At 36.9% G+C, this 18716-nt stretch overlaps 1 protein-coding gene across 1 annotated transcript in view; it reads right to left on the reverse strand.

Moving 5' to 3' along the window:
• adamts12 (ADAM metallopeptidase with thrombospondin type 1 motif, 12) overlaps positions 1-18716 on the reverse strand; it is a 124966-nt gene that overhangs the window by 32679 nt on the left and 73571 nt on the right. Inside the window, exons 12-15 of the mRNA XM_066712130.1 lie at positions 11422-11591; positions 10302-10435; positions 6835-6955; positions 486-730 (exon numbers count right to left, since the gene is read on the reverse strand). Of these exons, the coding sequence (XP_066568227.1) occupies positions 486-730; positions 6835-6955; positions 10302-10435; positions 11422-11591 (670 nt within the window). The remainder of the gene's footprint in view (positions 1-485; positions 731-6834; positions 6956-10301; positions 10436-11421; positions 11592-18716) is intronic.

Below are 18716 nucleotides of genomic sequence, written 5' to 3' on the forward strand. Positions count from 1 at the left end.
TATTGGGACTCTGGCTTTTATAAGAGTCAGGACAACAACATCTATGGCCACCTTCTGTAAGTTTCTCAAATCACCTATTCAGTATGCAGGTTTTATAATCTATATCTTTCTTGTCATATAAGCAGTTATCACTGACATAATCCACTGTGGACAATCACCTGAAAAGGATCTTTTGAGTAAATGTTAGTTCACTATTCAAGCATAATGTATTGCAATCCTTCAACAAATCCTTTCAAAATCTTTGAAAATCCTGAATGACATGTTAGGTTTATTCTTTTTAATTATTATTACTCATTTCACACAGTTTCTTCAATGAATAAATCAATATTAAACATAAACATTCACCTTTTCAGCACTAACCATAAGAGTTTGATTAAATAACCACTGTCTAGTGTGCAGTGCATGTGAGTTTCCTCCTACGCAGATGGAGGTTGTTTTTAGGGCTATGTCTGTGCACTCGAGGGTTCATGGTTCCCTAAGTTTACCTGTAGCCACACGGGCTCTTTTGTCGGGCCGGGGGAGGTGAGATTCTCCAGGTTACCCTTCCTCTCGTAGTAAAATTTAGTTCCACCCGCCATATACTCTCCGTTCCACTGGATAATGAAATTGCCGTTCAGGTAATATTTCTCTGGATCTTCACTTCTGAGGGCCAAGAAGTTACCTGCTTCCTTCAGTTCTTTCACCACAATATCCCGTGCACCCTGTGGGATCAGACCGACATCCACATAACCTAAAAGGAGGAGAAAAAGAAATTACAATGCTACACACACACGTGCTTTTTAACATCTCTTTCATAAACTACATACAATTTTCCTCTTTTAATAACATCACCCTTGAGAGCACATTTCACTTATAGTGGAGAACAGCTTTCATAAAGGCTGCTTGAATGCATGTGTACAAGGTCATTACTTGTGTAAGTGGCATTCTCGGAAGATGTGAAAGCTCTTCCCGTTTACACTAGTGCTTGATTCAGTCTGATGAAAGAAAGCATTGAGCATCACGGATTAATACACAACAAGTGTTTGTTTGTCACTGCCTTACCTTAAAATCAAGGTAACCTCGGATGGTGTAGTAATATATATGACTTAATTGAAAACACTGCAATCAATATCTGAACAGAGAAACCCCTTAAGACTGTCTGAGCTTCTTCATCACGGTCTATGTGAGTGGATCAGTCCAGAGGGATGTTATAAAACCATGTTATGAAGTATTGTTTATACTCATTTTTGTTTAGTCGATAATCAGCCCCCACAAAATATAGAAGACCAAAATAAAAAAGTTTCCTAATGGGCAAATTCTGAATAAAAACAATGTGAAGAATAAATATTGCAACCAATTTTTCAAACATGCAATAATTTTGACCTTTTATTATTATTATTATTATTATTATTAATATTATTATTATTATGTTCATACTTCCCCCCCCGATTTATCTACCAAACCTCACTATGTTGGTTGTCCTGATAGAATTATCCCCTACACAACATTTGCTTGATGAGATTTCTGGAAGTGTATTTACACACTTAATGTAGTCTTTTTGCTATGTAGGTGAACATTTGATCCCATTTTAATTCACTGTTAATGCCAGTGCAGGCAGATCTGTCAGATAAAACCATACTGCCATTTAGATGTGGACACAAGTAGCCTTTCGAAGGAAGTCAAGGCCGTCATACAAACGTCTACCCGCAGTACACAGACAAAAACCGAGATTCCTCATTTCAACCTGTGCTGAAGATTTGTTTTTTCTATCACTTGACAGCCACCACTAAGTCATTCTTTGATCACTACAAAACTATTGAGAAGGTCAGAACTGTATCGCTCAGCAGGCCCTTGTAGTTTTAAGCGTTTTTTGTCTCAGAGGCTGAGCTCTGTAACACTGGCTGCTCGTCTCTCCCTCACGTTGGACTGCAGTGTGCCGGGAAAGTGTCTGTCTGCCTTATGGCTGTGGAATATATCTTTCTGAGTTGGTACTTTTCTTTGCCTTTTTCCACTTAGCACTGATCAAGTACTTTGCAGACCATCTCAAATTGATCGTATTAGTAAATATGAAGCCCAGAGGCACAAGAAACATTACATAGTTTATTTTATCTGTACGAGACCAAATATGACTGAATTACTGCACTTTGAAAACCTTAGTCTGTGACTGATCCTAGCACTAACAAAAATGAAGGAAATGTTATATTATTCATTTTAACTATTGATTAAAAGTCACCATACTCTTTATGTTGTAAGGATTGTACTGGTACTGTCACGGTTCTCTTTTCTCTTGTTCTAATGAAAAGCATCATCATATTCGTATTCTTTTTGTCTACAAACCCAGCTGTAGATTTCAAACAAAAAAGTGTCTACAGTGCTACGTCACCAGACATCAGCATAACGAAGTACGAAGTATCCTGGCCTGGGTCTTCTTTTCATTGCGAAGATGTGACAACATCATGCATCACACTTGCTGTAATAATTGAGGGTTTGCACAGCACATACAGATGTTTGTCAGACAATGCCAGAACATTGGTTAACAGTCCGCAATGGGACCATGAAGGACAAGGTGTAGAATCAGAACTTGGCTAAAGAAATTAAGGGCAGACGGGAAATAGGAAGCAGTTATCAAGTCTGTCTGCTGTCAAACAGTGGAACCCATCGCCATATCTTGATGATGGTTGATTGCACGTGTATTTCCCTGTACCATGTCACAAGCCATGAGATAATAAAGTGACCAGGCGTTTGCTCATATAGTGCTTTGAAATGCGGCATTTTTATTAAATGTATGTTTGTTTTGAAGAAGAAAGAGAAAACAATGCTGAATAAGGACATTTATGCGCAGACTGGGTGTATGATACTAACACACAGTGAATTGTTTCCAAAAAACAACTTTTAAGGCATCAGTGTTTATAGCTTTGATATGAGACATTCATGAATTGTCATCTATGTACCTTATTCATTACTGACTAATGAATAACAGTGAAAATCATTTTTGCTAATTTCTATTACTATGGTCTTGTTTATAGACACCAGGAAACATAGTCCCATAGTACGTCACATAATTCAGGAAGGAAACAACATCGACTGCAACCGTTAAGGGACATTACATTTTGTCATTAACATCAGGCTTAGAAACTTCAATTACCAACAACTGCACAGGGTTGAATATTAAATATAGAACAAATCAATTAAGAATCTTGCATATATACAGTAATTGGATGTCTGTACATAGTAGACAAGTGTTTCCAGAAGGATCAACAAATTATTAGAATATCCTATGCATTTGTATTTAACAATAAATTGTATTTTGTAAGAAAGACCTGACCAAGAAAGGCAACAGCAACTCAATTATGTAATCAGTTGAAAGAAAGGCAATCACTATAAAAACATGAAAATACATACAAAATAATGTAATTGTATAAACAGACACAAATATGAGCTACAATAAATCAATTATGGAGCTAAAGTAATTAAGGCAATTATTAAATCAAGTACATTTGTAAAGTAAAAGAGTACATACTTTTTATGACTAAGGTAATTTGTGACTGCAAATTTAATTTAACTTAGTAATCAAATGAGCATTCACACATTATGGACATTATGAAGCAATTAATGAATACATAAATCTATCAATCTAAGACTGCCATTGTTTCAGACAATTGTAATGGTTATAGCTGTACTGTGAATAGCATTTGTGCCATTTTCCCAGTATGTGTTTCTGCCTACACTACTGACTGTGTCATTTAAACTCAGACAAACAGATCCACTTCTCCCTGTGGGCTGATAAAAGTCTACATAGAAAAGGATTTCAGAACAATTTCCCAGATTCTACCATGGATTGTCTTTGTTGACAAATGTAGGGCAGTGACAACTTGATGAGAAGCTTTTTCATTACTATTATTATCATTTATTTCTGTGCAGACAGTGCGACTTACAGTTTACACAAGCATTACAAAAATGCATTGATACAATTTATACAGGTTGGAGTACTGCTGTTCTTATTGAGTGCTTTCAAGAGATGGACAATGGGAAGAAGTAATTTTTATATATATATATATATATATAATCTTTTGATCTGCTTCAATTGTCTTAGTTTTAACAAAGCTGTTGAACATGACATTGGTTTTACTCAAGACCCAGCACACCTGCATAATTACAATATCATATGTATCATATAAATTATAGGACATTTCACCTTGCAATCTGAGGGCTGTGAACCAAGGCCAGTCAAAAGCAGACTGAAAATGCAGCAAGACAGAGGGATATTATCTCCTTTCCCCACCTGCACATAAAAACCTTCAAGCAAACTACTCAGTGTTGGAGTTCTAATTGTCTTCTTTTTACTTGTAAAAGTATTTGCTTTCCCATGTAAGAAATTACACTTCATTTGTGCCTCAGGTAGCTTTAATTGACAAGCTTTGTCAATGTGATTATGGTTTGGGGTGATGTCACACTCGCATGGATTAGCTTCATATGACTTGAAGTCAGTTACAGTTAAAATTGAATTCTGTATAGCATAAGTGTAGTAAATTGAGATAGTTGTTCATTTCCACAAGTGATCTAAGCCTCAGGAAAGCCACAAGTCTCTTCAAAAAGTTTGGTAAAGTAGTATGCCTATTAATAAGTATGTGTGAACAGACATATCCAATCAGGTTTTAAAAGAGCACGTGGTCAAATGTCTTGTTGTCAGGGGAGGCAACAAAACAAACATTTTAATTATGAAGGACAGAAAGGTTAAAGCAAAATTAATAAAAAAGCTTAACTGAAAGAATACAGGCTCATTGGCCAAAAAACACTATTACCACATTGCAAAGTGCAGAACTGCCTTGAAATGCAGCAAACCATAAAACTACGGATGGTGTTTGTCCATTTAATCTTGCCAATAATCTCTAAAATACATAACTGAAATTGTCAATATTGTGACCTATGTATTACAATTCTTTAAACAAATGTAAATGCTCTGAGTTTGACTTGAGGGGATTTGCATGCTTTCTAACACGGGTGGAATCTCTGGAAAACAGTAATCCACATAATACGGATAAATCAACATACATGGAAATATGCGGTCTACTTTCAGTGGCACAACAGAAACATACACAACCAGGGGATTTGGTTCGGTTCGGGCTGCCTGGCCTCTGCTTGTACTTGGGCATTCAATGGACATTTATTTTCCACGTAATTTAAACATTTGAATTTAAATAAAACCTGTGAAAAAGTCCTATTTTTCCTTCAAGACCCTCATAAATAATCATGGAAAGCACCAAATATAAAAAAGCGCTGGAACATAAATTGTGAGAAGTTCTCTACTGAATGTCCACACACTTATTCAGCAAATCATTTTCTGTGTGAGCATGTCCCTGAGAAAATAGTCATGTTGAGAAATTAAATACCGTATAAATTCCCATTTTGAATACATTCGTTTCTATTTATACTTAATGAAAACCAAAGGACCATAAAGGTGATCTTGTACATCTGTGCATTGCATACATATTGATATATAGAGATTCAAGCCTTTTCTTTAGGGATTAAGGTGAAGATTTGTTCAGGAGGAGCATCGTGCACATCAGACTGCATCACCATTCACACTATTTCCAGTGGTTTACCTTGGAGAAGCTTGCTCTATATCTGCTCAATGATACAAGGAGTTTGGAAGAAATTGGGAATCTCACAGAACCTGTCAATTGTAAGAGATTGCACCCAGGCAAACCTATACTTTCAGCAACAGCAGCAATCTTGTTTTCTTTATCTGCAAACTACAGCTATAATACATGTGATGTATTAGAAAACAGATAAAAGTGCTAATAAAAAGTAAACTGCAATAAATGTGCTTGGGGATGTGGTGTAAAAAAACAAAACTTTTGCTGTAGGGCAAATCTTCAATGTCAAAACAGGTAATTGTTCCGCCATTTAGGGCCCAGAGCACAGAACGTATGGGCTCTCCGGGGCACACAGTTTAGTCTTGACACTTTTTTGACACAAATTTTGAGGAAGAAAAAAGCTGGCAAGTTTGCTGGTGCACAACCATGAAGAGTTTTATAAAACCAGCAGGATAAATATTATAGGGACTGAAAGAGGGAGCAAGTGAAGGTTATATTGCATCGAGGAAGTGTGATCAGATTTTAATTTCCTCATGATAAACAGGTTCTTGAATTTTGCACAGATTATAGCCATAAGTAGATAACCTGGTAGACAGGTGAGAAAGACAATTACCGTAATCTCTGACATGATACAATCATGGCTGAGACATCCTTGCTGGCATAGTTAAGATTCAAAAGCAAAGGCTTAGTAAAGCAGCTAAAGCGATACACTTTCTATATTATATTGCTAAAATGTTAAATAAGAGGGTGGAATATAAAAATGATGCCTGGATTTTTGACTTTTTAAAAGGGTCTCACAGTGACATAGTTTGAGCTTTAAGCTGAATTGTTTGCTAATCAACCTAGGCTCAAGGGGGTGGAGCAAACAACTCCAGCACGTCAGCTTTTAGTATTATAGGGTTGTGTAATATATAGAGATGAATATACATTTTCCATTATTGAGAAAACTGTGTCACTCCAGCAATGTAAATAAAACTGTTTAAACATATATAAATTGCTTCATGCTTAAAACGTAATTTGATTGACCCACAAATAAAATATAACATACTATTGCTTTCCATAACACTAAACATTTTAGTGGATGGGGTTAAATGTATTTCATTTTATACGGAAATACATCCTTTTATCTGAAAACAATACAAGTGACATTTCAAATTGTAATAAGGGTTACATGGCGGAGCACAGTCTCTGAGAAAGAGCAAACACTCTGCGGATGCTGGGTGGAAAGGGGAACATGAAACTAATGAAAAATCCTTACCGAATCCTTCCCTCTCATCAAACATCTTCTCCACGGTGTGGCAGGCAGAGCCATCTCCTAAACAGACTCCACAGCGATCTTCCACAGCATTGGAATCGATGGCATAGTCACAGCCCACGGCCTAATAAAATACAATTCAAATTATCAAGATGTTTATTACTTTATTTATTGATATCCTGGGGGAACCCAAAAACAATATAATCATAGTTTAATAATGAATAAAACAATAATATTAACAGTAGGTAACATGTATGCAATGGCCCCAAGCCATTATGATGTACCCTACATTTCACCCAACAGGTCTGCTCACATGCTTACTTTAATTGTATTTGATTCATTTCTGTTCATCATATTAATACGTAGTCCTGCTATGTACCATGTCTAAATACAACAAAGGAAGAAAGAGAGACTGGAATAACTTAATTAGCAAGAATAATATTAGATATTATATTGCACATGGGGAATGACTGATTGAATTAATTCATTGGCACTAAATATTCGTATATTTAATTCATATATTTATTAATAATTGATATATGTAGATCTTTGTACATTGTGTAATTGAACCGTACCCACATTTTAAGAGGATTGCTATAACTGGAAGGTACATGTGATTTTATTATAGCCTTTGTTGATTTAATTAGTAGGAAAACATATTTCAATAGGACTATTGCAAACCAAAATCCACTGACCTCTGTGTCTTTCAAAAGTGAGACTATTTCACTTCTCCCTGTAGCTTTTCATTCTGGATGTTCAAGACTACACGACACTAAGGTATAAAGTGTAAAACATGCTTTCAATGCGACATATAAAATCATAAATAAGAACAGAAGAGCCTGTAAATCAAAGCAGGATTCAAAGATATTTAATTACAGGTTTCAAAGTAGTCTGAACCATTATGAAAAGTAACCCAGATAACCTCAGACGAGTACGCTTTGGAACTCTTTTAAGAATGGACTTCTAACGCTACAGAGGGGCATCAAAGAGCAATTACTCTATACCATGTTTATAATCAATTCCCTCAGCAGTAGTTCTTGGTATAATATTTAATTCCATTAGTGGGATAGACTGTTTTTAGTCACATATTGATTTTAAATTGTAATATACTGCTTAACTCTAATACCACCACAAGCAATTTAGTGTCCTGAAAGGGCACAATGTTTAAACTACAGCACAAATACTCCCTTCGAGACCAATTAATTATCTCAGAAAATATTTGTATTTGTCTTGTATTACTATTACTTTGTATCACATGAAGGTTATTTACTTTATAAGTCTGTGTATAAACATGTATGTAGGATTTATGAAGCAAAACGAATCTATCTATCCATCTTGTTAATCTACCTACCTACCTACCTCCTTATCTATCTACCTATCATGATGAATGACTGCATCTTTTTGTACTTTTGTACTTTTTGTATCTTATCGTGTTGTCTATAATTCTTAGATGTTGCTGGTTGTTAGATATAATATGTTAACAATAATTTCATAAAGAACATTTCCAGGAATTGTGTGTGCACAGAAACATGACCTCACTCAATAGAGCAGATAGCTTCTATAAAGATTGTTCAAATCTAAAACAGGAAGTGAGGTAATGGTCATTATTCTCTCAAGTGGGTTTTCAGGAAAGACAAATGACAGTTTGAGCAGGTAGAGAGGTTAATGTGAGATCGCACTTATAAACAACTCCTTTACATTTTAGACAGGAATCTCCAAAAAATAGGTAACTCTTGATATCTTATAAATATCGGCTTAAAACTCACTTCTCAAAGATTCTCAAAGTCCCTAAAGGTTGAATAAACATGGCCCAGTGCCCCCTTTCTGAAAATACACCAAATTACATGTCCGGAGACTCTGGCTGATGTCACATCTACTGTCACTTCACAAACTCACAGTGTACATTTTAAGAATGTATGACGTTTGCAGAATCCACTTTTTATTTTCACATTTTAAAGATATTATATTTGCATACACTACCGTATCATATCACTTTTTATTTTGTTTTTCACCATTAAAAGTGTAAAATGGCAGCTCTCTCACCCACCATTTCTACTGAAAATGTACAGTTTTTAAAGTATCTGCTGAGATCACAGATTTATAAGACTAAGGGCCCTAATTAAATCTTTGACCTGCCCATGAATCACAAAATGCCAATGTGTACTTGATCACACTATAATGTATTGTCTACTGCTTGTAAATACATAATGGGGTTTGTATATGCATTTCACAGGAAAGTCAAAGGTTTAATTTGGTCAAGGCCCAAGGGAAACATCTTGGGCCTAATAAGTAAGATAATAATGCATTTACTTTATCAACCATTTGGATGGGTATATCATAGTGGTTTTAGTTGGAGTGGCAAGTAAGGAGCAGGCAATGAAAAGCATAAAGCATAATTTTCTTCCCTTCGAAGCAACTCGACCCAGTTGCTTATTTTGATAAACATTTTCATGTCACATCATGACAGGCAGCAAAAGCGAACAACATGTCACAACACAGACTACTGCGATCACCAAAGCACACATGGTCCAGAGTGAGTGGCCTATCAGGCAGTCCCACTGGGCAAAGTCTTCAATCAGCCAGACCCCGAGTCCCAGAAGGTGGGCGGCTGACCGTTTGAGAAAATATTCTGTCATACTCACAGAACCCTTCTATACAACACTTTACTAAAACATAAAGAACATTGGCATTGTTTAGATTAGGAAGATTATAAACAAATTTCTGCATATGCTCAAATGTAGAGATATCTGTCTTTCATAACTTTCCTCATAGAACATGGGAAAAAAGCAGTTTCTTTGAAAATAAATAGGCATTAAATACCTCTCTTCCCTTTAACAGAAATGCAAGGCTTTCTTTCTTAAATTATTGATGTATTTATTTTTTAACTGAAGCTCACGTCTCTGAAGGGCTTTTGGGTTGAGTACTTTGAAGTGTTTACATGAAAACTATTCAGCCTTGAATTAAATGAGAAAAAATAATAAAACACAACAAACTTTTCCTTCCCCTTTATTTTGAATCCAACTATCTGAAAGTACTTGTTCCACAAAATCGTTTCTCACACCAGGTGGCAGGCTGTCCCTGTCCGGTCACACCTGTTGGGGAAGTGCGAATGCCTTTCGTCAGGGCCAACAGCTGTGTCCGTTTTCGTCATTTACACCTCTTACCTGGTGCAGCTGCTGTCATTTTCAATCAGCTCTCCCCTCCCCAGCTGTGCCTCATCCTATTTAACCCTCTTTCTTTGTCAGTCTTTGTCTTTCTTCTTTTTCATGATGAACCATGAGAAATCAGTGAAGGGTGATTCCGCGCTATCCCACAATTTTTCATCTGATCAATTAGCCAATCGTTTAATCGTGAAGAATACCTGGAGGCTATCCTGCAGATGTTTAATATTAGACCTCCCGAAGCCCGGCACCACACACAGCAATGAAATGGCCCATTTATCTGTGAGAAGGAAACATACCCAACACTACCTTGCACACGCCATTGATGCAGATGTTTCTGCTGCTGTTGCCCATAAAACAAGGGGTCCCATCGATCACGGCATCCAGCATCTTCTCAGAGAACTGTTCATCAGCTGGACGGCAGTGCAGCTCACACGGGCTGGCTGAGAGAAAGAGAGTGAGGAGGAGAAACTGTTAGTTTGGGTAGTTTACTGTTAGTCTTGTTATGCATACACTAAAGCAATGGCGCACCCAGTAGCTCATCACAATACTGCTGTGTCATGTGATATATCGGGTTTGCTGGCATGACCTGCATAAAATTATGAGATTACACTGACTTAGCTTAATTGACAGTGATGACAGGACTCTTTGATCTAAACAATAACTTAAGTTGTAGTTAATGATTTAAGTACTGTTTCTGTCACTGCACTAACGATCTTTCTGATGTCACTATATACATATTGCCAGATTGTTCAAATACCTCTAATTACTGCAGTTCCTTTCAAAACTGGCATATTAAGTTCCAGCCTGTAAAGTCCATTTGTGCTAGATCAGTTTGATTAAAACTATTAAGAGAATTTAATTATTATGCTACCTTGTTTTCTACAATCCTCCTTTCTCTCTACTGTTCTATAATAGATACGTGTAAGGAAATATTATAAAGAATATTAATATATTATCATATCTGAAAGTATAAAAGATACAAGAAGAGAATTAATTTATTCTCTTGGATACTCATGAAGATAGAAATGAATCATACAAATGGGGCTATTCAGGCACTATAGCAATATTAAACATGCATCTTGTGTTTATGTTGCCGAGAGCTTAGAATTATCTCTATTTTAGTTTGTGTTACTGGCTGTTCTGAGTACGCAGGTAGACAGATCATGGATTTGACAGTTACAACATATTGTCAGTGAGCTCTCTTACTTTAAACACATTTAGTTTGAACAAATACTTAATTTAAAGGATTGAGATAACACCTGAAAGACCCATTGTTTGCTTTTCCTGTTGAAAAAGATTTGATGGTTGAAGACGGTTAGTGATTAAAACATTAAAAAAAAATATATATATATAATTATATAGGTACACATTTCATAAATCAGTCCAGTCCCTATTATTTTCAGTTGAAGAATTAGCAACTACGTACCAGGATTAGTCACTGGAATCCAATCATACAGCTCATTTTTGTAGGGCACTGTATCAAATTCACTGCACTGCATCTCACGGAAGGAGGGTTTGCCTGTAGGGCAGGCTTTAGTGTTGCAGATTCGATATCTCTTGCGTTCTCCTGTGCAGTACTTCCCTCCAAACTCTGGCCTGTAAAGCACATAAATACCGTTTAAGAAAAGTCTCTCTCTCACCTAATTCACCCATAACCACATAAATGCATTAGATTAAGCCAATACCAGGAAATGGTGATTGTGGTTTGGCCATCCCCAAGAACCATTTACTTTATTCTTTCCATAAATGTAAATAACGTGTCAAAAAAGGGCCTAGAAAACTTTTTTGCAACTTCTGCTGACATGAAAGCAAAAATTATATGAAAGTATAATGGGAATAGATTCCTTGTTCTGTACTAGCATAGGAAACATATCTTTAGAAACCGATTTACTCTGTGGTTCTGTCGGTGTCTTATTATCTATAACACAATATCCATCATAAAGCCTATATAGAGAGCTTCTTCCTTTTTCATAAAGATGTGGCACATTTTTGTGCAATGTTCTCACTTACTGTTAGGGATCGGAAATCTCTTTTTCTGGATTTAAAACATAAGCAACAGTAATTAAGCTCTCTTTGCACTATAACTAAAGTTATAACTTATCATTTTAAGTACCATATGGATTTAAGCAGCTCACCATCCGAGAATTTCATAGTTTAATGCTGAAATACATATTAATGACATGCTTACATGTAAAAACAAAAGTACAATACTACATACATAACACTAGAAACCAAATCAAACATCTGCCAGAATTAAACTTAGGAATAGGAATATTAAAATAGGATTGAGGATGTGAAATGAATGCCATATGTTAATAGAAACTAATCAGAGTCTCAATCAAATGATGAGGATACAAATAAACGACCTTGTTTGGTAATTAACAGGTTTTGCAGAGTTTAATTGAGAAATCTAATTAGTTCAAACTAGTTTGATCTTCTTTTTGTAATATTAATAATATTAATAAAACCAGTCAATTTCAAACCCTATTTATTTCATATGATTAAACTACGATTGTTAAACATGAGAGATTGTGTACCCAAAATGTATGTTGCTACTATAGAGATCAACAATTTGCAATATGTTTATCACACTATGTATTGGGATTCCTTTTCTATTTTATTTTATTTTTAATTAAAAGGTATTCAGCCACTGGAAATGTTATAATTATCTTTACCTTCATTATACATTTGAACTCTCATGGCAAATTGTAACTCCACCTGAACTGACAATATTCTGCCAGTGTAGAAATGGATGGCATTTTCTGAAGACTTGCATTTTTAGAAATGTGGCCCATGTAGTCATCAAAATAAAATGATTTACACATTTAGACCAGACATGCCCAGATATGCTTGTCTGCAGAGAGCAGAGCTACAGTAGGCGAAGAAAGGTTACAGAAAAGTAGCATTTAGCTTGAGATAAGTCGAGGGCATAGTTCATTATAATGTGGTCTGTGGGTAGCAGCTGGGAGCAAAACTTTCACTTGGAACATTTTAAGAGTAAGAAGGAATTATGAGGTTAACAGAGTTTACTCGTTTCCCTACTAAAACTTAATCTACCCTTTTAAGAGTTATAATGCTACTCCATATAAACATTTCTATCTAGGCATTAGATACACCGATCAACCATACCATTATGACCACCTGCCTAATATTGTGTAGGTCCCCCTTTTGCTGCCAAAACAGCCCTGACCCGTCGAGGCATGGACTCCACTAGACCTCTGAAGGTGTGCTGTGGTATCTGGCACCAAGTCCTGTAAGTTGCGAGGTGGGGCCTCCATGGATCAGACTTGTTTGTCCAGCACATCCCACAGATGCTCGATTGGATTGAGATCTGGGGAATTTGGAGGCCAAGTCAACACCTTGAACTCGTGATTCATCAGACCAGGCCACCTTCTTCCATTGCTCCGTGGTCCAGTTCTGATGCTCACGTGCCCATTGTAGGCGCTTTCGGCAGTGGACAGGGGTCAGCATGGGCACCCTGACTGGTCTGCGGCTACGCAGCCACATACGCAACAAACTGCGATGCACTGTGTGTTCTGACACCTTCCTATCAGAACCAGCATTCACTTTTTCAGCTATTTGAGCTACAGTAGCTCGTCTGTTGGATCGGACCACACGGGCCAGCCTTCGCTCCCCATGTGCATCAATGAGCCTTGGCCGCCCATGACCATGTCGCCGGTTCACCGCTTTTCCTTCCTTGGACCACTTTTGATAGGTACTGACCACTGCAGACCGGGAACACCCCACAAGAGTGCAGTTTTGGAGATGCTCTGACCCAGTCGTCTAGCCATCACAATTTGGCCCTTGTCAAAGTCGCTGAGATCCTTACGCTTGCCCATTTTTCATGCTTCTAACACATCAACTTTGAGGACAAAATGTTCACTTGCTGCCTAATATATCCCACCCACTGACATGAGAGTATCAGTGTTATTCACTTCACCTGTCAGTGGTCATAATGTTATGGGTGATCGGTGTATGTTCATGTAATTCAGTGACTCAAGTGCAAAAGAAGACAACACATTCAAAATCTAATAATTCAAAAGCACACAAAAACTAAGAAAAATCCACAAAATAAACACACATTCATTAAACACACACAACAAAATCAGAAAACACAATTCAGAAGAGAATGACATGAACTGTAAAGCTGAAAGGGCAGATACATAATTAAAAGGGACCCACCTCTGGTTGTGGAAAAACAACCAGTCGCCCTGAACACATGGGGTAAAGTAAAACGGGAATACTTTTCTTTTTTAAGAAAAATTAAAAGCAAAAGAAATCTCCAGTCAAATCAAAACTCAACTACCTGCTGGCAGGTTTGTATTGGTCACACGGTTTCTGTCCATTTCTCCAAAGTGCAGGCTGCACTTTGTAATTTGCATTTTAACTTTAGACTGGATCTGGCCCCAGGGCACTGTCAAGACTGTGGGCTCAATAGGAAACTGCACTAGGAACCAATTGTGTGAGTTTTAGCTATACAATCACATTAGGTATTTATAAATAGAAATATGAAGGGGGAAAAAAGCAACTTCAGTAGTAAGCACGAGGGATGGGGAACAAAAAAAAGCAATGGAAGTTACATGCAATGAAGAGTCTAGAATCAAGATGAGATCCCATCTGTAAACAAGAATATATATTCTGTCTCTTAGCCAGCGCATCACTCTTTCTGGGAAAGACAGTAAAACAGCTTGAGATTATCCTGGTTAAATATTTATTGTTTCCTAGTCATGGTTGACAGGTATGCCAAAATTTCTACTGTAGTTCTACAGCAAGACTAAATAAATTAACGAGTGTTCAATTGGATGTGTAACTACAATAATGAAAGGATATACTTTGGAGATTTTACCAATATGTGAGTGCATATCTATTTGTAAATCTTCAAAAAATGTTTACATGCAGGAGTTATTGTGAATATGTATTGCAAAATTATATTTTGATAGTAGTGTTCTTGGGTATAGGACTAGCTACAGTATACCAAAAAAATATTCAAATTAAACAATATTTCTTTCAAATTGGACGATTTCATTCACATTAGTGCAAAGCAATAGAAACAAAATAAATTGTGGAATATTGTCCCTTTGGAAACCGTATCTGTATTTCAAACAAAAGAGATTGGGCAGAAGATGACTGAAGGTTTTACAACCCAATTGATCTAAATTAATATGTCATATTCTGGACATGTAAGGCCCAAATTACTGTCTACTAGTTTCGAATGGGAATCTGAAATGTTTAAAAACTCATGCACTATAGCCCCATTCACACTGAAATGCCAGAAAATTGCCGGCAACGTTTGCCTGCTTTTTTCCTGTTGCCCCCATTCACACTAGCTTTGAATGCCGGAAAATTGCCGGCAAGGACCCATTCACACAGAAAACAGAGACTGCTGGCAAGAGCACTGTGGCCCTGGGGCCGAGCCGCTATAGAAGCCCGTGGATCCGGAGAGCAGAGCCGGACCGGCACTCTGGACTGTCTGTACAAGTGCGATCATCTCCATGTTTAAACATATGGCAGAAACAGACGTCACACTACTGTGTTATTGTATATTTTTATATAGGCAAAACAATCACCATTCGGCAGCACAACACTGATTATAATATTCACAAATATAGTAGCCTATTGTTGTGTTCAATAACTGCACACAGTGAGTTTAATAGACAGCTGGATGCGTCACTATTCACACTGTGTTGTCATAAATGAAAATGAATCGCTTTGCTGGTCAGATCTGCGCACATTGTGCACAACATGAACGCACCTGTGTATTATTTGGTTGTATCAGAAGTAGTCAAATGTGTTAGACTACATGTAGTATTGCCGTCTTTATTATTATAATTTTTTTATTGGCAAACGCCCTTATTTCAGGGGCGACTTACAAATAAGAGCAATACAAAAGTGCAAACCTACAGTACAGTTCAAAGCATAATTTACAATTTACACACGTGTATAGGAAATATACAGTAAACAATACAATGTAGTCATATGTATTTGTTATTGTTCGCGTTATGCTGAAATTTCTTATTTACATTTTACATGATTAATGCATATATCCGGTGTTTTATTAATACTAAAGGAACCGAGCTCACTTGATTATTGCAATATGATTGGAGTCCTGAGAAACGCGGAAGTGAACCACGAAAGCGAGCCCGAGTTACGAACGAACCAATTTCGTTTGAAACGACCCCAGTGTGAGGGGTAACACGTTTGCCTGTATAGAGATAATATCTTATGTATTATTTATTGGTACATAACTTCTGACATGTGTGACAATAGTTAGCATTACATATGCCAACCTGTTGGCTCATCAATAACACGCAGAATTGCTGCAACTATATTATTTTCATCCTCTGCCATTTCTAACAACCTGGTGCATTTCTCGTTACGGTCACAAGTTCTTGTTCAAAGGCGGTTTAACCTTGTCGTGCAAAAATGCGTCCCTAATCTGATTGGTTACGGCAGTTAGCTGAGCACTGCGTCGATACGCAAGGACTTGACGCTGAATCATATTCCGGCTACATTCACACAGACATGTTGCCGTGTTGACTAGGACCCTTGCTGGAAAATTGTCGGTAACGATTTTCCGGCAATGACCCATTCACACAGACCTTGCCGGCAACAAATTGCCAGCAATTGTTTCAGTGTGAATGGGGTTTATGTTAGTGCATTGCTAATTTAATGTGAATATCTCTATTTAGTTTTGAAACCGTCATGATAATGTTATTTTATACAGTAACTATTAGATTTATTATCATATGCATATATATTTTTTTATAAGTCTATAAGGGAGATCTGCCCCTTTTATTTCAGGTTTAGTTTTGTACTATTGGGTTTAATAATAATAAAGCAACTGTGTGTTGATAAAGTGTGAAGAAACAAGAAATTTATATTTTTGTGTCAACTGTACAGCTTTAATTAAAGTAAATAAATAAAATGACCTTTCTTCCAACCTCCCATCTCATACAATTTACTAGAACTGAACCTTACAGTATTATGTTCACATGTTTAATGACATTAAAATGATAAAATAAAATGAAATGTTAGCTTAACTGCAACTAATTCCTTTCATTTCACGTCCAAATTGAAAGTTCAATCTTCTGAGTTAATTTCCTGTTTTTAATATGGACAGAATAATGCCTGAAGGGAAGTCTTGATTTATTTTCATGCAAATAATCCTCTGGGCATTTTAATTGGATGCAAAATATTGTACAAAGCTTTGAAATGTCAACTGTGGACACATTGCAGATACCGGACACTGCATTCCACATTTAATATTTTTCAAATTAAAACCCTTACTTTTGTATTTTGTAATTTATCCATGATTAAATGATTGCTGTGGATATTATTAGTGTAAGAATGTTCTGCCTTAAAAATAATACAGCCATCCCAGTAATCTCGTCCCGTGCCTTGGTCAACCCCCACCTCATAGTTTTGTCTCCACTTCCTTGGCCAGGCAAAATCCAGCTTTTTAAGGACCATTTTAATGTGTAATGGTTTACAGTTGATAGGTAATTAAGTTTGCTACTTCTCCAGGTGTTACATTTTAATTGAATATTCATGTCCTTCCATATAGCTCAATCCATCACTCTGCCCCCAACTGTTTTCAATCTAATCTCTCTCTCAATAACCCCTCATCCTGTCTAATAATCTTCTGCTGGTTATTTAGCTCCACAAGATTTATGGGGGAAATTGTCGTGGTTGTTGTCAACCCCACCCACTCAACACCTCGGGAGCACCCCCACCCACAATGAACCTCCCTCACTTCTGAAAAAAAAGTTATGGCACTGCTGGGGGTAAAGTAATAGGCTGTATGTATTCATGATTTCATTTTATTTAAAACATAATTGCCACACCGCATTGCCAAGTTTCAGGATCAATTGGGTCATTGGTTCACCAAGAATTGGAGCTTCACTAATGATGCCAAGACTTGAGTCTGGTCTCCTAAAAACACCCTCCCATTGTCAAGCTCTTAACACCACTTTGTCCCTTTGATAGTTTTTGTTTCCTATTCACTGCTCTTCAGGGTATTTCTTTGACTTGATTTGCACTTTCTTTCACTCGTCCAGGTCTTATCGGCTTGCCCGTACGCTCTAATCCTCCCAGTTTCAGACAGGAAAATATATTTCTGAAACATCAGGGTGTTGGGTCTAATCCCTTAAGAGCATGGAGTGGGTCAGTGGGGTTGCTTGAACTCCCACAGTTTCAGACACAGTTTAGGAGCCTGAGTTCTTTCCTTCACACTTACTATCAGTGGGGAAGGAGCCGTCCCCATTTCACCTATCAAGCAGCTTATTATCTTTTGGTGCTCTGATCGTTTCCACCAAGTTTACTGATCAAAAACCCGGAAAGGATTTTCAATTTTCTCGTTAGCATCCCTAGAGGTAATCCAGTAAACTTCAAAAGAACAAGACAACAACGCAGAACTTTAAAACAAGTATTCAAACATGAAAGGATTACTTAAGGACCTAATTTGTGTAAATACAAGGAAAAATTTGCATTATTTGGTTGACTTACTAAGTCAATTTATTATGAAAGAGAATATTACTGGAGAGGCATTGTGTTTCACGGCCTGAAAGACTAAAAAAAATGTTTCCATTCGAGTCGCATTTTCAAAAAAGGCTGTAGCAGCAGACAGGGCAAACTGAGCCATTAGTTTAGAATTCAAAAATGAATTTGTGAGTTTGATCATATTCATTATTCTCAATTTTGATCCAAGTGGATGTGACCTTA

The sequence above is a fragment of the Amia ocellicauda genome, chromosome 8, assembly GCF_036373705.1.
Source record: "Amia ocellicauda isolate fAmiCal2 chromosome 8, fAmiCal2.hap1, whole genome shotgun sequence".
In the NCBI taxonomy this organism is placed as follows: domain Eukaryota; kingdom Metazoa; phylum Chordata; class Actinopteri; order Amiiformes; family Amiidae; genus Amia; species Amia ocellicauda.